General features: G+C 44.6%; 1 protein-coding gene across 2 annotated transcripts in view; it reads right to left on the bottom strand.

Moving 5' to 3' along the window:
• WDR61 (WD repeat domain 61) overlaps window positions 1–19,172 on the bottom strand; it is a 32,442-nt gene extending 13,270 nt beyond the window's left edge. The window contains exons 1-10 of one of the 2 annotated variants that reach the window (XM_043982004.1): window positions 19,062–19,172; window positions 18,357–18,407; window positions 17,398–17,425; window positions 16,184–16,289; window positions 13,773–13,945; window positions 12,437–12,585; window positions 10,157–10,250; window positions 9,676–9,769; window positions 2,348–2,440; window positions 1,570–1,648 (exon numbers count right to left, since the gene is read on the bottom strand). In XM_043982004.1, the coding sequence (XP_043837939.1) occupies window positions 1,570–1,648; window positions 2,348–2,440; window positions 9,676–9,769; window positions 10,157–10,250; window positions 12,437–12,585; window positions 13,773–13,945; window positions 16,184–16,289; window positions 17,398–17,425; window positions 18,357–18,368 (828 nt within the window). In that variant the 5' untranslated portion in view covers window positions 18,369–18,407; window positions 19,062–19,172. The remainder of the gene's footprint in view (window positions 1–1,569; window positions 1,649–2,347; window positions 2,441–9,675; window positions 9,770–10,156; window positions 10,251–12,436; window positions 12,586–13,772; window positions 13,946–16,183; window positions 16,290–17,397; window positions 17,426–18,356; window positions 18,408–19,061) is intronic. The other variant, XM_043982006.1, reaches the window with a different exon arrangement.
• Window positions 19,173–21,506: the final 2,334 nt, after the last annotated feature.

Raw genomic sequence — 21,506 nt, 5'->3', positions numbered from 1 at the left:
AAAACTAAGAGCTGGGCCACACTGTTAGGAACAATTTATTTAAAGATTAAAATATGTAATTAGAGCCATCATTAAGGGGGGGAAGAGAGAGAGGGATATTTTCAATCTTTATCAAAATGAGAAAAACCCACAAAATCATTTCCACATGAAGACATGGTTTATTAAGAATGAAATTATGGGGCAGCTAGGTGGCGCAGTGGATAACGCACTGGCCTTGGATTCAGGAGTACCTGAGTTCAAATCCAGCCTCAGACACTTGACAGTTACTAGCTGTGTGACCCTGGGCAAGTCACTTAACCCTCATTGCCCCTCCAAAAAAAAAAAGAGTGAAATTACTATCATGAAAAGTCATTTTAAAAAAAATATTTACCAAGAAAACTTGACATTTCATCTTTATGCACTACTGAGAATTGAAAGCACTTGAGCAGCATACAAATGAATGGATGCATAAGGATCTCCCTCCCCCACCAGTTTAGAGAGGCGGGCTGGGAGACCGTCAGTGCAAGTGTTAAATGAACTAAGACTGGGACCCACTAAGAGAAATTAAAGCACTTCATGTCCAAAATAATGGCAAATCATAATGTGAAACAGGTGTGTTTTGTTTTGGCAACTGACATCAAAACTGCTGAGCTGTTTGTCCCCTGATCACAGATGTTCAGGAGTGTCGAAATCATAAATAGGATTTCAAAGCCTGCCTGGAATCAAATGCACTTAGCTCCATTTCCTGAAGGCCCCAGCCATGGCCCATGAGACGCCCCCTGGGGAGAGTCGATGTAGGCTCTTACTCTTTGTGAGGTGGCAGCTTTCTTCCTCTACATCGGACTGGGAAGCCAAGCCTCCGCAGTTCTGACTAGACGTGCCCTTGGCTCCCTAAAGCAGGACTCTAATCGCATTGCTCCTGCTTTAAAGATGTTCAAGGAGTCTTTCTTACCTACCGAGATAAGTCCCAGCTCGTTAGCCTGGCACTAAAGTGGCATTTCCTGCCTCTCTCACACAGGTAGCAACACACTCTTCAGGCAAACTGCCCTGAACTGGAGTTTCTTACACTCTTTCCCTAATTTCTTGCCTTTCTACCTTGGCTCCTGTGATCCTTTAACTTGGGATGTCCCTCTTGCTCCCATCTCTGCCTGCTGAAATCTCTACTCTTCAAGGCCCCCCTCCAAGGATGATGTCAGTCCTGACCATTCTCTCTTCCTACTTCTCCAGCTCCCGCCACCACTTTATATAAGGCAGTGTTGGGAGGATCTGTGAGTAGAAGACGCGGGTGGGTGTGGATCAGAAAGATTGCTGTTGGGGTGGTGTGTAAAAGCTGCCAGCTTTTGAAATGGGCTAGGCAATCAGGGACGAAGGCCCGGACGACAGTGGTAGCGGTGGAGATGCAGAGAAGGGGAGAGGGGAAAGACACATCTAAATGTTACTGAGGAGATGTGCCTCTTCTATCTGCCCCATGCCCAAAGAGAACAGATGACACTGAGTCAGGTCAATTCAAATGGCCAGAGGCTAAGGCCAAGGGACTTCAGGGCCCTTACGGCTCCAAAGGCCCCAAGACCCAAGAGACAGGTACAATACCTGGTCCTGGTGGTCAAAAAAGGTGTGGACACAAGTTCTCGTCCCAGCGTCCCAAACTTTGACGCTTTTGTCTGATGAGCTAGAAAACAGGAAAGAGGAACCAGTGAGCTACGCGCCGCTTCAATTAGAAAGCATCATTTAAAGTGCTGACCCAAGAGGGCCCGACTGCCTCACCAAACCAACAAACAAGAAGTTAGGGGGTGATCACCCCTTGTACAAAAGAACCCAGCAAATGATCTTTTTGAACATCATTAAAAATGTGTTTAAGCCACAAAAGTTTTCAAGAACATAAACACAGTGTTTCACGGTGAAATTCCACACCTAAGGAGTAAGAATCATTTTATAGAAATGTAGGTGGAGATGCTCAATCTCCTTAATTTTTTTTTTTTGGGCGGGGCAATGAGGGTCAAGTGACTTGCCCAGGGTCACACAGCTAGTGTCAAGTGTCTGAGGCCGGATTTGAACTCAGGTTCTCCTGAATCCAGGGCTGGTGCTTTATCTACTGAGCCACCTAGACGCCCCATATCCCCTTAATTTTTAAGAAGAATTAAGAATACTGAAAGGCAGTTGGATGGTGCAGTGTAGAGTCAGTTCAAATCCAGCCTCATCCATTTACTAGCTGTGTAAACCCTGGGCAAGTCACTGTTTGCCTCAGTTTCCTCAACTGTAAAATGAAATGGCAAACCACTCCAGTATCTTTGTCAAGGAAACCCCAAATGGGGTCATAAAGAGTTGGACACGACTGAAAACAACAAAAACTAAAAAGAATTCTGAGTACCTAGATACGAAGTGAATATCATCAGGACAGAACGCAACATTTAACACCCAGGATGCGTGGCCACTCAGTGTACCCGCCAAATTTGCATGCTGTCTGTTAGGAGAGAAACGTAAAGATTGTTAGTACAACAATTTCGATTGATTGATTGGCCTGACAACCTTAGAAAGACTTTGCAAACTACCCAGTTTGTGCTTTTCTATACAAATGTTATATTGCTGCAGAAAAACAGTAAGTTAAATTCTTGCAAGCCTACAACACAGAGAATTCTCTCAGATTAAACAGAATCAGAGCGCTGTAATGGAATGCACCCCAGACTTGGGTCAGAAGCACCGGAGTTCCAGGCTCAGACCCAGCCAAGGTCACTGTTCAGTCGTTGCGGGTTCTGCTTTCTTCTTCTCATGACAATGGAGCAGCCTTTGTCCACCTCCAGTTTTGAGGACTCAAGAAAGATGCCTGACGGCTACTTGGGAATTGGAACTGCACCTTCCTGGGCACCCATTTTTCTGAAATCTACTTCATGGGGCAGGTTTCAGGGTCGGATAAAGGAATGCCTGTGCAGGAAGCTGTGGAAGCCCTCCTCGGATGCCTCCTATTAAGCGTGATGGTAGCCCCTGGTTCTTGAGGGCTACCCCCCAGCATGATGTAGCCGGTTCTAGCAGGTTCTACCAAGCTGGAAGGGCTTCAAATACAGTCCCGGTAGTAGAATGTATGTGTTGTCCGAGGACCAGCCTAGGTAAGGACGGTGAAACTCCTCATGGGCACCTTGGGGACTACATGGGGAATCCTTTGGTGCCTTCACAATCCATGAGGACTCTGGTCTCTTCTGCCTCAGGAATAACCACAGTGGCAGCCCAGCAGAAAACAAGGCAGAGCTGGCAATCTGGATCATCTGCAAACACTGACCAACTGATGGCAATCTCAATGTGAAACTTTCATGTCCAAAGTGTGTGACAGAATACTGGGGGAAATCAATCTACTAGTAATGAGTCTGATTCCAAATTAAACAAGGAAGGGTAAGGAAGTTTCCTCGATGAGCAAATAAAGGCAGAATGAGGTCAGTTTCATGGTGCACTCAAAGACAATACACAACGTTTACTGGAATACTTGACCACCTCCTATCACAACACTGATAATATGAAAAATCAAAAGATCAGCATCGAAGATAAACACTCTTACAGTGCCAACAACTCCGGCTTGCAGGGGACTAAGAGGCTCAGAATTTTACACAGAAACCAAGAAGGTTTTCCAAACCAGGATTATAGCTACACAGATTCTGAGTAATTTCAAACCAAAGGTGAACAAAGAAGGCTGGTGGAAAAATATTCTGCAAAACATGGTTCAAGATTAAGAAATGAAAGAAAATGAACTTTTACAGGTTATTCAGAAGTCTCAAGAGGACATGACTAAATTTTCTCCAAGAGAGTCAGAAGGTACTAGGTATGGTAAGCACTGAATACAAACATTTACGAGAAGAGAAGAGGAGGGGAGGGGAAAGGAAAATGAAAGCAAATACATCTTGTTGGGGATTTTATTGTTGTTGTTGTTGGGTTTTTTGCAGGGCAATGAGGGTTAAGTGACTTGCCCAAGGTCACATAGCTAGTGTGTGTCAAGTGTCTGAGGCCGGATTTGAACTCAGGTCCTTCTGAATCCAGGGCTGGTGCTTTATGCACTGCGCCACCTAGCTGCCCAATACATCTTAACAGATATGACCATTTACTGATGTGAGAGTAATTTCAAGATCAGTTTGTGAGCAAATAGACCATTAACCCAAGAACAAAGGTCAAACTCACCACCAAGTGAGAAGAAAAAGTACCACTGAGACAATGACCCTTTGCAATGACAATAGACCTATCTCCAAAAGCTTTATAAAAGCAATATATGTGTGTATGTAGGTAGCATGGTTATAGTATAGGTATTTATCTATTTATTTATTTTTGCGGGGCAATGAGGGTTAAGTGACTTGCCCAGGGTCATACAGCTAGTAAGTGTCAAGTGTCTGAGGCTGCATTTGAACTCAGGTCCTCCTGAATCCAGGGCCAGTGCTTTATCCACTGTGCCACCTACCTGCCCCTGGTATAGGTATATATCACCAATCTATGTATCAAAGGTATCCTTGATGAAAATGAGGAATGAAGCAGTCTTTCACAAATGATTTTTGACAGCAGAAATCCATGACTAAAAGGTTTAAAGAATACATTTCATTGTGATTATTTATTGATTATAGAAAGCATTTGATTTGGCAGAACAAAACAAAACAAAAAGGCCTGTAGCCTTCTCCAAAAAGATATTGCCCATGGAGGTGTTAAAATCATGAGATAGTCCTTCATACCAAGAACCAAAAAGATAACTGTTCAATAGTCTTGATGATAAATGTCACGTGAGAAATAAAACAGAGATTTCTCTGTGGTCACTGATGGTATTCTTCACTGTCATGGAGAATGTGGACGAAGGATTTCCTAGAGATCTGGGATTCCTAACCTTGGTTCTAGAATTGATTTCAGGGTGTCAAGTGAATTCAGATGAGGAAAAAAACGCCATCATTATTTTCACTAACCTCTAACTAAAAATTGAACATTTCTTTCAATTGTGGATTTTTAAAAGTTACTCTGAGGAGGGGTCCATAGGCTTCACCAGCCTGCCAAGGGGGTCTGTGGCACATAACAGATGAAGGGCTCCTTTTCATTGGTAAGATTCTCCAGCTGCTCTTGTTTGTATATGACATTGTGCTATAATGACACCAAGGCCCAGAATATAACAAGGCCTCCTCAGGGAGATCAGAGAGATTCAAAAGAGACAAGGCTAACAATCCATACAGGGAAACTGAAGGGATGCAGAATGTTTATTGCATAGACTTAGAGGTATAGTTGGCAGACAGCCCATGGAGTTTATCTTTACCTTCGATAAATAGTACAGAGAGACACCAAGCTAGAGAGAGACCTGTGTGCACTTAGTAAATCGCATACCATGGTCAATGATTCTAGCTGATGCTTGACAATTAGATACTACAACACCAGGATAATTCCTAAGCAAATAAGGAGCAAAGGTTTAATCTTTTGTGATCATAAAAGAATAAAAAAGAATTAGAAGTGGGAAAATATTTGCATAAAATATCAACAATATAAATCTAACATCCAAAATAACAAAATATAAACTACAAGAGGCACTTCCCAAGTGGTCAAAAGATATGAACAGCTTTCTTAAAAGATTTTCAGGGGCGGCTAGGTGGCGCAGTGGATAGAGCACCGGCCCTGGAGTCAGGAGTACCTGAGTTCAAATCCGGCCTCAGACACTTAACACTTACTAGCTGTGTGACCCTGGGCAAGTCACTTAACCCCAATTGCCTCACTAAAATAAAATAAAATAAAATAAAATAAAAATAAAAAGATTTTCAAATTAACAAATGTTCACATGAAAGCCTATTCCAAAAATCACTTACACGAAGCAAAATCTAAGTTGAAATAACTGAGGTTTCGGCTTGCAGTATGCAAATTGGTGTAGATGAACAAAAAATGGAGATGGCAACTGCTAGAGAGGCCTTGGAAACTGGGCTCGATGAAACAGGGATGAGCCTGTTTGATGTGGTTGTAACCATTCTATATTCTGAGTTGTCATTATTCGATCAAATGACTCTGACTCAGAATTCTCAGTTCTAGGAATCTAACCCAAGGAAATAAAAAACAGAAAAAAGATCCAGCACCCAACAAAATTGTCATGGCAGTGCTCTTTGTGGTAAAAAAACAGAAACAACAAACTAGAAACAAAGGTGAGCACCAACTGGGTGATGGCTGAAAAAACCCCAGCACATGATGAAGATGATGGAATGAATATTACTGGGCTGTAGAAAAGGAAAAATACAAGGAATTCAGTTTACATTACAAACGCAGAAGGAAATAAGGAGAACCAAGGAAATAAGAGTCACAACTACACCAATGTAAAAGAAAGGGAAGAGTACTGGAAAAACCAGTCCGGGGCAGAGCCGGAGTACAGCTGGAGGGACACTACTAGGGAAGACATCGACACACAAGGTGTCTCCAGCAAATGCTTGTCTTCAGTTGTTATCCTTTGTCACAGGAGTGGAGGGGGAGAAATAAAGTTCAACTGAGAAGGAGAGGAGGCAGGAAACATCCGTGATGTAAAAACTATCTTTTAAGATTGATATTCTTCCCATGAGGGGAGCCAGCTATGAGTCAGGGAACACTGACCCAGAAGAAGGGAGACGTGATTAGCAGGTGTAGTAAGTAATAGGACCAAGGATGATTTGTGGCACACAGACGTCATCCAGAAAACGGACTGCTATAAAATATGGAGGGGGTGAGGGATGGTTGTCCTGGGAGCCACGGAACCCTCAGAGGTCTCCATGTGCTAGGTTCATCTATGAAGTGTTTGTGGAAGAACATGGACAAGAATTCCATGGGGGAATAAGACATAAATGGAGTCTGCTGTGCACATGAATCAGGCCACAAAGCTACTGAAATAAAACATAAACCTTAGGTAAAATGTAAGCTATTATTACATCGGAAGAGTAGATGGTGCTGAATTTGTAGTCAGAGTTGAAATCCTGCCTACAATACTCACTAGCTTGTTTGATTTCCTATAAAATGGGAAGAGTGGCTTGGGAGCTTTGTAAACAGTAAAGCACTATATAAATGTCAGTTATTACTATCATAAAACATTAGAGCTGAAAGGGACCTTACAGGTGATCTAATCCCAATGTCCTAGAATTGTGCCAGGATTGGACTCCAAGTCTGGTGCCCTTCCCACTCACCCTGGTTCATGGCTGACTAAGGACAAAGCAAAAACCACTCTCTTCAATAGTGTGGAGGGTCATTCTATTCATCTTGAACAAGACAGGTCTAATGAATACTTTTGCATCAAATGAAGGCCACTATCGCTCCTTATAAAAAGTCATCTGCGATGGAAAGGCCAGAAGGTAAGCACAAAATGTGAGCCAGTGAGCACATTCCCGATGAGAACCAACTCTTTTTTCTGGTTTGGCTTCCACATCTACCGCTGGTATTGGCGACAGAACATTCACTCACCCAATCATTTATGAAACATTCACTGTATGTCACATATACACCCACAGAGAACATTCACTCAATCATTCATGAAACATTTACTGTCTCTCTCACACACACATGCACGCGCATGCACACACACTATCTCTCACTTTTTCTCACACACTCCATCTCACACAACACTTTTTCTCACACACTCCCACACACACTCTCTCTCACCATATACACACTCACATACACATTCTCTTATACTCCCCCCCCCACACCCATACCACCCCAAACAAGGTAAGCAAGATTAGTACATGACCAAGGAAGAAATGTGCCAAGGTCCTTGGGGGGGGGGGGGGGGAGACAGCGCCTGAGAGTACCAGGACAAGCACTGGGGCCTGGGCCTGAGTTGGTTGAAACTGGAAGCTCAGGCCTCTCAGAAGCCATCTAGCAGTGAACCAAAGAAGTGCACATAGGCTGGAGCATGAAATGCTGTTCATCTAGGCTGCTTGCATCCTTGCCATGGTGATGTACCAGAATGAGGGAGGAGGAGCTCCTCCCTCCTCATGTGGTGGCTTCAATGAAGGAAGGAGCTTGGTCACTGACTGGCTGGGGAAGAGCAACCCATGGTACGGAACAGGAGAGACGGAAAGATAACTCAAGTAACCAGCCTCGGGGCCCTAGGAAGATGGTGGAAACATCAACAGAAAGAGAAGAGTTTGGGAGATGGGGAAAAATAAGTTTTGGGGAAAAGAATGAGTTCAGTTCCAGGTTTCTTGCCCTGAATGTGCTGGCTAAATACCCACGGGAAGACCAGGAGCCCACCCAATTTAGAGCTCCAAGGGCTCTGGGAGGTCATTTAGTCCAACCTTATCGTTCTGCAGCTAGAGGCGGTGTGGTGTGGAGGAAAGAACTCAGAACTGAGATCAGGGAGAGCTGGGTTGCAGGCCTGACTCCAGGGAACATCCCATTTCCTCCCTGGACCTCAGTTTCCCTAACTGTCTAATAAAAAAGACCTGTGGGCAGATACACCTGAAGTCCTTTGGAGCAATCCATTCCATGACTCCTTGGTCAACTGGACTTATCTTCTTGCCACCCACAAACTGCCAGAAATGTCTGTGAGGGGCTAGTCAAGGAGACCTTCTCAGTCTGAGAGTCTGGATACTTTCAGAATGGGATAAGACACACCCCTACCAAGACAAAACTCCTCAACTCTCTAGGCCATTTCTAAAAGTAGGGGGCTGGGAAATGGCTACCCTGTCAGAAGTGAGAGAGAACCAAGTTATCCACCTATCTGTTACTGGCTAGTTGGGGATCCTTTGGGTCAAGTGTTCCCACTGTGATCCTACATTCTCTTCATTGCAAAGTCTGATAAAACTCACCATCACCAATATGGGAGTCATTATTGATTCACCCATCTAATAACAGCTAAGAAGAGGGAAAATATAAACAACAATAATAAATTTAAAGATTTATACAAATAAATCCATTTGAAAGCAGCGAAATGGCACAGTGGGTAGAATGCTGGACCCGGAAGTGAGTAGTACCTGGGTTTAAATCCAGCCACACTTACTAGCTGTGTGACCCTGGGCAAGTCACTTAACCTCTGTCTGCCTCAGTTTGCTCATCTGTAGAATGGGGATAATAGCACCTGTTTCCCAGGGCTGTTGTGAGGGCAAAATGAGACAATATTTGTAAAGCGCTCTACAAACCTTAAAGAGCCCTATAAATGCCGGTGGAATGCAGTGTATGGTGAGTGTGGGCGGCCTGTAACAAATTACCCATAAAGAATTATGAGGAAAACCAGAGTAAAAGAGTTCTTAAAAAGAAATGTATAAGTGAAAAAGAAGATGAGTTTGTCATGTGGTGCAAGTGACAAAACCAAAGCTCGGCTGCTATACCCCCATCAAGAAAGGAAGGAAGGCCTCCCCTGTGGGCTGGACAAGCTGTGGGAGAGCACTGAAGACTATGGACAAGAGCTGCCCAAAATGAGAAAGCAGAGGCAGCTCGGGAGCTGCGTCATCAGAGGGCGAATCCAGGTCAACAAGATCACAGAGCCATTTGGGTCCGTAATAAGAAAATGGATGCCGATTATTAATTAGCCTTCCAAATAGCCTATACCCAAAGCCTGAGGACAGGGGAAGTAAGAGGATTAGGAATTCAGAAGGTCCTCCTGCTCAGACATGATTCACATGCGCCAACTCATTCCAATGGTCAAAGCGCTCTGGCCACAGAGCTGATCCCAACAGTCTGAACCCTTGCTCACTGACCCAGACATTGCAAGCATTCACCATAATGCTTTCATTGGAAACGGCAACTTACACATCATAAATCTTAATGTAGCCGTCATCTGAAGCCGTGACAAGGAGCTGAGAGTCTGGGGAGAAGGTCAAAGAGCGGATGGGCATTGCATGGCCTGAAATTCAGAACAGATACTATTAATCTGGGGGAAGAAATTCCACCGACCCAGGCTCCGCTTCTTGAGAGGGCCCTTCTCAGCTGTCCTCTGGCCAATCCCTGCCACTCCTTGGGTCTCGCGGCAGTCCTCTGAAGTCCACGGGACACACAGAACCTTTGGTCTACAAGCCCTTTTCACCCCAGCTTGTTCTACCTCAACACTTGTGTGTGACTTCTATCTGAGTACCACTGTGTCACTCCATTAGGCGTCATTTGGAGATCAAGGAAATAACCTTCTGGGCTTCCAGACACAAAATTCATTTACCATCTAAAGATCCCGTCATTTAAAGAGGTGGGTGGACGGCCTGACAAAGCGCAGCTCATGTGAGTGGGTAAAGACACGTACCTTCAAGCGTATGCAGAAGTTTTCCAGTTGCAATATCAAAAATATTAATGATTCCATCTATGGCGCCACTGGCCAGATATTTCCCATCAGGACTCTGCAAAAAGGCATTGACATAGTAACAGTTGGTATTGATAGAGTCCTATGTGGAAACAGCATATTACACGCGCGCACACACACACACACACGCACATGCACACGTACATGTATATAAAATTTCATTTGAACTTTGGTGGGATGGTCTTTTACTCATTCCATAATAAAAGAAATGTAAATACTCCATAGCTATAACTGGTAAATAAAAGCAATTGTCAAACGTTTAAAAAAAAAAAAACAGGGTAAAGTAGCAGCAAAGGGGAAAGCAGAGCAAGAAAGCCAGGCAGCGAAGAAAGGAAGGGGGAGGGGAGGGGTCCTAAAGCAGCCAGCACCTCACTGGCACTATCCAGGCTGGGTCTGAGCCACTCTGGACACCACCAGAGCCCAGGAGGGAGACCCACCTCACCCCCAACCCTCATACAAAATGGGAAGAAAGAGCAGACCCTACTGCTGCTGCCCCACCCTGCCCCCAATGCTGGGAGGGAAAGCAAGGAGGGAGGGTTGGTTGGAGGATACTGAGAAAGGGAGGCAACATATGGACACTGAAATAAAAGATCCAAACAGCAAGAACAACCAACCACCAAAGCTTTATTCCTACCACCACTTCCCTTCTCCCACCCTCCTAGCAAAGAGGCCAGGAGCATCCAATATCATCACTACAATCCCTCCCTGCCCGATCCCCGCTCCCCGCCCCCACACACATGGATAGGCTATAAGAATACAAATCGGTGGAGTGGAAGCTCATTTTACATCTAGTGCTACCTCCCTCTATATAAAAGGGGAAAGAGATCCATAAAAACAGAAAATGGCAAGAACTTACCTGATATAACAAACAAATCAAAGAAATATTTTGATTTGAAAAAAAAATTCCACAATAAAAAAGAACCAAGAGACAAAACTAATAGAGAAACCCAAGCTGAATCACTGCCAGAAACAACAAAACACCACAAGATGGAATTAAAGGCAGGCTCTAAGTCTGCCTAGAAAAGTAAGGGAAACTGATAAAAAGAGCGCGTGTGGATTGTGCACACGTAACCCGGCTGCTGTCTGGGGGGGGGAGGGGGGGGGAGAAATTTGGAACTCTAAATTTTACGGAAATGAACGCTGAAAACCAAAACAAAACAGACATAAGCGAGGGCAGCTAAGGTCCCACGAATCTGCGACTTGTCCAAGTTCACACTGTTTAATGGTGAATTTAGACCCAGGTTTTCTGACAAGTCCAGTGCTTTGCTCACTATGACAGGCTCCCTTATACAGGGTGGGCCAAAAGTCACAAGGGCTTTCAACATTTAACAACTCCTTTATCTTTTGTTTTTAATTTACAACACCACAGCATCCTATACATCATATGTAGGAAAGAAATTTATATTATGTGTGAAAAATCAAATCTCATAAATTTTAGGCAAAAAATAAAGAAAAAAATTTTCATAAAGTTATTAAAACATCCTGACTTTTGGTCCATTCTATAGAATGTTAAGAGATTTTAACACTCCTGCTCAAAGAGCCCAGGTTTTCTGCATGGCAAGATGAGTGATTAATGAAGCATCTCAGAGGCAATATAATTCAGGTGTATGAAATAGTTGTAAGGACAATACCGTTTTCTACACAAATTGTGTGTCTACACAAACTGGTTCATCTGTTCTTGGACAATTTTCAAATTAAAATATATCTTTAAGGCTCTCATTTCTTGAACTTCTACTTTCACTTTTCAGTGTGGTAGAGTAGAAAGGGCACTGGACTCGAGACAGAAGACTTGAATTTTAGTTCCATCTCTTTCTCTAGCTCACTATGGGAGCAGGGGGAAAACAAACAAAACAAACCAAACCAAAATAAAATAAAATTTGTCCATTCTAAAAAAAAAATGAGAAAGGTAAGGGAAGAACAAAAACAACAAGCTACAAAAATGTCAATCAATCCACCAGAGTGACAAATAGTAATAGAAGCAGCAGCAGAAAGTAAGGTAAATGTCGGTCATCCAAAGAGTGCCCGAGGATGTGGCCATCCAGGGCCTGAGTGTCAGGCTCCCCACCCGGCCCCCCTGCAAACCTATGACCACAAAGGTGGTCAGTGCTGCCTCTAAACAGACTTATCCATCACATACACTGTACTTGTGTAGAAAAAGGGAGATGAGAAATTTGGAGTTAAGAAACCCAGAAGAGGAGAGCCCAGGGCTGAAGGACCGCTTACGTAGGCGATGCTGAGGATGAATTTCCCTCTTGTATCCAAAGAGTACTCCTTTTTCCCACTCTCCACACCAAAAATGTTTACTTTCCCCACATGGCTTCCTGTAGCCAAAAACTGGGAATCGGGTGAGAAAGCCAAGGACCAGGCATCCACTGTAAAGGAAAATGACAACAATTATTGAGATGATCTTCTAGCCTCCTCTTGTTCTCTTCTGGTTATTTACTAAATTAGACATTTTTGCACTACAAATTTAACCAACTGTCCATTATCTATTGTTTTACACATCACTGTTGGATGCATTTTATAAATTCCATAGTTTAGCTTTCAATTTTCATCATATTTTGTTTTCATTGGTACAGAAATACATTTCACATGCTTAAATGTAGATGCAATTTGACAATCCTAAACCTAGGCAAAGTCTGGATAAAACTGGATAAAAAACTTTTTAAAAATTGATTTCATAAACTTCTGACTCTGAGCTTGGAACCTGGAACGTTATTGTTGCTCTGAGTTGAAGCGAACAACCAAACCTCATAACATTATTCAAAAGAGAGACGAATCCACCATAGTGCCTAATGGAAATCAAATCAGTTCAACCACCTATCAATCAAGTACCTACTTGAGGCAGACCCTGTGCTGGGCACTGATACCAGGATGATTACAACAAAGTCTCAGAACATGCTAAGGGTCTCTGAAAAGACAAGGGCACAGGACATCCCCGGGGTAGCTGTGTCCCAAGGCACCAGCACATTTCTTTCAAAATAAAAGAGACTGATAATCTGTACTTTCTCAGCAGTGGCCCCATCAGCCATGGGTAAAACTAAGTCACTCTCCTTCTGCAACAACTCTGAGAGAAAGATAATGAAGGAGCAATGAAATTCCACACTCCTTTCTTGCTGTCGAATGAAGGTCACATTTATACTGTCCACTCTCCAGGGTGGGGATAGAAAAGTGTTTGGTCAACTTTCAAAAGGCCTATTGGATTCAACAAGCACAGAAGTGCTTACTGTGTGCACACACGGCCCTCAAGCAGCAGTGGTGTCAGTGACTGAACCGTGTGCTCTGTGTCATATGCAGGGGCCCAAGTGACTGAGCGAAGGTGAGAGATTGTGACACACTATCAGTCTATGTACAAAACGAATTACTCTGGTGCTGGGAACGTGCACTTCCCAATCAGTCATCCATTATATGAAACGAAAAGAAATATTGCAGAGTTAAAATCACATAAAACATGTGCTAGATGAGGCCACCAGTTGGTTCTATCAGTTTCTATGAAACTGTCTCTTCAGCAGTAACTAATCAAGCAAGAGCCTTGCTCGAGATCTGCGCTCCTTCTTACCAGGGCCTGCATCGATAGCCTTCATCTGTTTGCCATTTTCTAAATCCCACAGACGGATGTGAGCATCAAGTGAACTGGATGCGGCGATGGCCCCGGTCTGACTGATGTCCACGGAAACCACACCCAACTGATGGCCCTCCAAACTCCACTGTAACTCGAGCTTCTCATTTTTCCTTCAACAAGGGCAAAGGGGAAAAGCAGCAAAGGTGAAATGGCCATTTGTTACTTGTCCTGAGGTATACTGAGTGATGGAACACAAACATTCTGGATGTTCCTTTGGCATCACCACACATTTCTGAGACACAATCAATTGTGGGAAGGAGCTGGGTGGGTATTAACACAAAACGAAGCAAAGACTGTGGGCACCTGCTGTCCAAGGTCCAGCAGATGGCTACTAAGTGATCGCCACATGGCAGTACATAGAAGACAACAACAGTGACATTTCTATAAGGTGTTCTGATTTACGAGGAGCATCATTTCATACTATCCCAATAGCAGGAAGGGAGGGAGGGAATTCTTAAACGTTTCACTAATGCCCATCTTTGCATCAGTGTCCCTTTCCTAAGACGATCACCCCCCCTTCTAAGCAGGCATTACTGTCAAACCAAGCAGAGGATCACACTGGCCATGTCGAACAACATGTGCTTTAGTTTGCACCTACAGGCCATATTGTACAGTGGAAAGAACATTGGCTCTTGAGCCAAAGGCTCCAAGTTCAAATCCTGCTTTTGACATGTACTACTTATGTGACCTTGAGCAAGTCCTCAAAAGTTAACTTATTAGAAAATCGTGTGGTCTCTGGGCTCCCTTCTAACTCTCAAGCTATGATAATCTCAAGGCGGGAGGTGGGAGCAGAGAAGGGAACAAGCATTTATCCAGCATCTCCTATGTGCTGGGTGTCTTGCTAAGCACAACTATTCTCTCACTGGGTCCTCACAACCCTGAGGTAGGTGTTGTTATTATCCCCATTTCACCACTGAGGAAACTGAGACCTACAGAGGTTAAGCGACTTGCCCAGAAGGACACAGCTGCTAAGTGTCATAGGCCTCTGGTTCTTATATGTGAGCGTCAGATTCTCTCTACAATTTAACGATTGGATTTTCATTCACAAGATCTGTTTCGAAGAACAAGAGCCCCCCCTCAATAGATGCTCTCTCTAAAGCTAGAAGTGCAACCCCTTCATTTTACAGATAAGGTAACCAACGTCTATCATATGTCAAAGCATAGATTTCTATGTATTTCAAATGTCTGACCTTCATCAAACAGATGTATTTGAGATTTATTTTACAATGAACTGCTTCCAAGCCTAGCTGCATGATTTTTTTCATGCAAAAGCTTTGCTATTTTATATAATGAGAATTGTTTATTTTAGCTTCTTTAGTAATAGGTAGCTAGCATTTAGCTAGCACTTTAAGGTTTACAAAACACTTGACAAATTATCTCATTTGATCATCGCTATCCCTTGGCTTAATTAAGACTTCTCTCCCTAGCCGGTTTTACAAGGTGCCCTGTCCCATTATCCTCTAATTAAAAAAAAATGTAACCCTTTATATTTAGGTTATTTATCTATTCGACGACCTCTCAGGGTAGAAGCACAAGCCTCGATTCTGCCAAATTGCTTTCCAGTCTTTTTTTTTTAGTTTATAAGGAACCAAACATCCTGCTCTTAGCAGCTGCTGCCCTTGGATTTACTGAACATGACAAGGCAAAGTGTGATTGTTTCTGGAACTTTCTTACCCTAATCTTACTTGACTCAAGTTACAAATTGTTTCCATTTTTTCTTTGAATCTTTGAGGTTCTGTACCTGGTCCACCCATTCACCAGCAAATACATTTTCAGAGCTCTTTAGATTTTGCAAAGTGCTTTACAAATATGATCTCATTTTTGTCCTGAAAATAACCCTGGGAAGTAGGTGCTATTATTATCCCCACTTTTCAGATGAGGAAACTGAGGCAGACGTAGGTGACTTGCCCAGGGTCACAGTAAGTTTCTGAGGACAGATGTGAACTCATGCTTTCCTGACTTCAAATCTGGTGCTCTCTAGCTGCATAAAAGATAATTTTGCTTACTCTTATTCCCTCAATTTGTGTTCCTTGTTTTATTCTTATAGAAAGCATTTTTAAAACTAGGTCAAATAGTAAAAGTGACAATTCAATTTGGGAAAGACATTAAATGCACAGAGAGCTCCTGATACAATTACCCCAAAAGGCAATTCAATTTGATTTCCTGGATATCTTTTTTATATTTATATGAGGGATTTTTATTTGAGGATTTTTCTGTTTTTTAAAAGCTGTATGCTTTTTTCTTTTTTGCTGATGAGTGTTTAGAGATAGACATTTTCCCCTCATATCTGTTTTGTCAGCATCCCCAAAACATGGCTCCCAGAAATACTGCTGGAAAAACTGACTTACCACTTCCACACTTTGACTAGATCATCCAGGGATCCTGAGACAATCATCTCAGAGTTCTCTCTTTGGTTCAAGCCCCAGGCAACCGACCAGATGGCATCATCATGAGCTAGGACAGGGGAAAATGTTTTTTTGTCACAAGAGGGCTGGTCACTAGGTGATAAAATGTTTCAAGAACAAAAATTCAAAAAGATAGACCCTATGGTGGGAAGTGTAGGGGCAGAATGAGTATCCACAACAATGAAATCACAGATCCTTGAGATATTCAAGTATGTTTCAGTCACATGCTTATAAAATTTATATATCTAGTTCCATACCTTCATTAATGGAGGGGTTTCAAGTACCTATTGCTTTTCTATTCAAACAAAATCAAAGACATTAAAATGTCTTTAAGATTGACAACAGAACATGAAAAAACAAACAAGGAAGTGGTAGCTGGAAAGTTCCCCAGAAAGCATGAAATCCAGCCCAGAGGGACAAAGAACATCTTACACTTACAGATCCCTGATGAATTAAAATATTATCTGCCCAGTGCTCTCTTTTTCAGACCAAACCTGTGATTTCATTGTTACAGGGAGCATGTAGTGAGGAGTTTCTTCTACCACTCACTGCACATCCACATTTTCTCTGCAATTTAAAAAGACAGAGTTCCTGGCAGCAGTGAGAGCTTAAATGACGTGTCCAGAGTTACAGAGTAAGGATGTGACACCAGCAGGATCTGAGGTCTGCCTCAGAGGCCCACTTGCTGTCCACTCCATCATGCTGCCTCCAGTACAATCACATCACTTGGAAGAAGGGAGAACTACTCCAATTTGTGGGCTGGAGGGTCTTGCTGTCTGGGCCAGTATATTTTTGGTCATCTTGAGAACTGCAAGTTAATTGATAGAGATCTTTGACAAAAGGCATTTAACACCAGAACATTTGGTTCCATCTCTAACACTAATTTGCTGTGTGACTGTACGTAAGCATGTAGTCAGAAGGGAGTTTATATCTGATATCTGAAGAGTAGCCTCACTAGGTTTAGAGAGGCTCCATACTAGGTTGGCTGAACGATATTGAGTTTTTTCAGTCATAGCAAGTGATCCAATGTATTCCTTAAAACACACTCAAAGCAAAGTAAGGATGGGCTTAGGAACTGCAGCTCTGCAGAACAAGGAACTTTTCAAGCTGCTGCTTTCTGATGAGAAATGAAAGGCTGGAGGACAGCATCTTCATACCTTGTTCTTGTTTGAAGAGAATGCTATACTGAAAAAACAAGAGTAATCACATTACAAGACTGGTCAGAGCTCAAAGCCAGGCCTTTCCTCTCTACCCATCCCCCACTCCCACAACATTTCCACAGGCATCTTCCCTGACTGCTCTATCTAGCCTCTAAACTCCACCAACAATATCTTAGACCTAGAGCTGGAAGGGCCCTCAGAAGCCATCCAGACTAACGCCCTCATTTTACACATACGGCACAGGGAGGTCAACTGACTTAACCTAGGGTAAAAAAAGGTGGTACCGTATCATTTGGTGTGTTTCTATCTCATCTCCTCACCTCAACTATATAACTTCAAAAGGTCAGGAGCTGTACTCTTAAACATTGTTGTATCTCTTTAGGTGGCCTTGAAAAGAGTGTTGTTGTTCAGTCATTTCAGTTCTGTCTGACTCTCCATGACCCCATTTAGGGTTTTTCTTGGCAAAGATACTGGAGTGTTTGCCATTTCCTTCTCCAGCTCATTGTACAGATGAGGAAACTGAGGCAGAGTGAAGTGACTTGCCCAGAGCCACACAGCTGGTGGGTATCTGAGGCTGGAGTTGAATTTAATACTTCCTGACTCCAGGCCTCGTGCTCTATCAACAAAGAGTAGGAACTCACTAAGTATTAGCTAGCTGCCTGACTGCCAGTATTTGATCTAATGATCTCCATCCCTGCTCATGTCCACCTGTTGGTGGAGGCTCAGTTCAGGTGCCACCTCCAACATTAGGCTTCTTCTGATTCCCTCCTCTCCTAGGAGTTAGGTGATTCCTCCATTCCCAAAATTACTTAGGATACTGTACCTCTTCAGAAAGAACAGCAGCCTCAAGGGCAGGGAATATTTCATTTTCATCTTTGTAAGGACTAGGAAATCCAAAAGTACTAGACAGATTGAGCTGAACTCAATGATGGATTAATTCCACCCCTATATCTTACCTGGACACTCATTTCTTTAAGCTGGGATGAATGAACATAGGGTAGGTTGTTCTGTGGAAAGAACGGGTGTTAATAAAGGGTAGGTCAGGCCTTTAATACAACCTTTTACCCAGAAGCTGGACATTCCATTCACTTCAGAGACCAGTTCATCTTTCCTGCATTGTTTTTATAAAGAAAGAGGCAAGATTCAAGATTGTACATCCTCACAGAGTTGTAAGGAGCTGTAGCAATCCTCAGGTACTACACTGCTAAAAGGCAGCCCGCCCAGCGCCCCGTCATCACCACCCTCACCACCCTCACCATCCTCATCTCCTGCCTGTCCTCACACAACCCTGGGGAGTCGGTGCGACCCATCCCCCTTTTGCAGACAAAGCAAACCGAGGCGGGCAGGGGGTCAGTGACTCGCCCGGGGTGTCTCCCGGCTAGTGGGGGTCTGAGACGGGCCCTCTGCATCCCCTAGCGGCCTCCTCTCTCCCACCTCCGGAAGCCTTCCCAAGGCGCCCACCACCCCGACCCTTCTCTGGCAGGAGCCCCGGCCTCCCAGAGTCGGAAAATCCGCGAGGGGAGGCCCGAGGCTCTCTGCTCCCACCTCCCCAGGGGTCATGGGGAAGGCTTAGACGGGAAGGCCTCCGGGCAAACAGCCCGCTCCGGAGCAGGCCGGCCTGGCCCCTTCGCCGCGGCCGTCTTCGGCAGCCCCCGCCTTACCGGCTCCGGGCTTTTCTGTTCGGCTTCGGCCTCGCAGCGGTGCTGCTCTCTACCTCTTCCTTAGCGACGGCGGCGCCGGCTTATGACGTACGCGCTGAGGACGGCGGCGCGCAACGTGGGGAGGACGTCAGGCCGCCGCGTGCGCGCCACGCGTCACTGTGGAGTCCGGTCGCCCCCTGCTGGGCTCAGGAGAAAAGGAAAGAGGGATGAGCCACGCCCCCTACCCATGGCCACGCCTCTTAGGTAGAGAAGGTGGTGGTGTCCCCTATGGCCCCGCCTTTTCCGATGGCCTCGGGAGGCGAGGGGACCCCGAAAGGGGAGGGAAGACTGGAACGGCCTTCAGGGCTCGCCCCCAAGCCTTGGTCGCACCCATTCGGTCCTGACTCCGCACCCATTCCTAGGGCCCCTCCCCTCCCTCCAGACCAAGGATTCCTTTCTCCTGCTGAAAAAAAAAAAAGCAATTAAACACACATGAAAGGGGACCGGAGGGGGCGGGGAGAGCGTGGGATTCGCCTTTAAGGAGCACAACCACAAAAACAACAACAGCGAAGTGCGGGGCCACAAGAAAAGAGACCCCCGCGTCTGCCATCGTGTTCTATGAGAAAAAGGGCAGGCGAAGCCCCGGCTTCCCATACGGGCTAGCTGGGTGACTCAGGGCAAGTGGCTTAACCTCTCTGGGCCCTGGGCCACTCGAGACTGTCTGCACGTGTGCAGGGAGCTTCCACCAAGCGCATGGAATAGTCACAGCGGGGAATGACCTCGGCCCGGCGTGTCATTTGGCTCGGGCCGCAGGGTCTTGTGGACCGAGGCGGACCTCGGTGATGTGGATTTCACCTTTGCTACAGCGCTCGTACACGCCCCCTTCTCTCCGACAAGGCCCTCATCACCTCACACCTGGACTATAGCATGAGTCTTCTGGTGGGTCGGCTTGCCTCGCGTCTCTCCACACTCCAATCCATCCTCCACAGCTCAGGTTTGACTCGGTCACTCTCCTACTCCACAAACGCCAGTGACTCCCTATCGCCTCCAGGAGCAAATACAAAATTCTCCGCTTGGCATTCGTTATGACTTGCTCCCTCCACCTTTCCTTCTTACACCTTACGTCCTACCACTCCAGGCGATGCGGCGACACTGGCTTCTTTGCTGTTTCCTCAATAAGATACCCCATCTCGGGACTCCAAACATTTGCTGTCTGCCACACCTGCAAGCCTCTCCCTTCTCCTTTCTGCCTCCTGCCTTCTTTCGGGACCCAACCGAAATGCTGCTTTCTATAGGAAGTGTTTTTCATGGGACCCGAAGGCAGAGATTGGGGGCCCTCCTGGTCCAGTTTGGCCAGAGAAAGGAATTCAAGATCCAGTGGGAGGGGAGGGGTCCAAAGGAGGGGGGCGGAATCAAGGCCTAGGAGTCGTGACAAGTTTAAGACCCCCTTTATTCAAGCCCCTTTCCTATCCCCAAAACATCCCTTATGCATCTTGTTTGTATAGAATTGTTTTCGTGCCAGCATGCAGCCATGCATGAAGCATCCTCATTACTTAAGTGGCTAAAGACTCAAGTACAAACTCAGCTTCAGATACTAACAGTGTCTGTAACCATGGGCAAATCACTTAACCTCTGCCTCAGTTTCCTCAGCTGTAAGACAGAGATTATAACAGCATCCACCTCAAAGGGTTGTCGTGAGGATCAAATGGGATAATATTACTAAGTGCTTGGCATTGTGCCCAACACCTAGTAGGCACTATATAAATGCTAAAAAAGTTATTGTTATTGTCTTGTTGCTGTTGTTTTCTCTTCCATTATACCATGAGTCCCTTGAGAGTCGGGACACTTTTGCCTTTCTCTGTATTCCCAACACATAGCACACAGTAGGCACTTAATAAATGCTCTTTAAACAAAAAAAACCCTTGACCATGTAAAGAGCCCAAGAATGTTAGTCAGGAGCTTGGGTTCTAGCTCAGGCTTGAATGCTGACTTAAGCAAGTCACTTCCCTAAACCAGAAGCTAGGTGGCAGAGTGGACATAGCTCAGGAAGCACTTAGAATCTGGCCTTGGCTTTGTAACAGCTCTGCAACTCTGGGCAAATCTCTTGACCTCTGTCAGCCTCGGTTTCCTTATCTGTAAAGTGGGAATGATAATAGCACCTACCTCCTAGGGTTTCAAGAATTGTTTTACATAACTACACACTAGACCCCATATCTGATTGCTTACTGCCTCAGGGAGGGGAGGGAGGGAAGGAGGGATAGAATTTGGAACTCAAAACTTTAAATTAAAATGGTTATTTAAAAAAAAATAAAATAAAAAGAATCAAACATGATTAATCTATGTGAAGGCTCTGTAAAACTTACACTACTGTATCAGTGTTCATTTTTATTATTTCCCTCTCTGGACCTTATTGTCCTCTTCTGTATGATAAAGAAGCCAGCCTGAATGACTTCTAAGATCTACTCC

Source organism: Dromiciops gliroides, chromosome 2 (assembly GCF_019393635.1).
Source record: "Dromiciops gliroides isolate mDroGli1 chromosome 2, mDroGli1.pri, whole genome shotgun sequence".
Lineage (NCBI taxonomy): Eukaryota > Metazoa > Chordata > Mammalia > Microbiotheria > Microbiotheriidae > Dromiciops > Dromiciops gliroides.
This window is presented reverse-complemented; position numbering and strand designations above follow the sequence as displayed.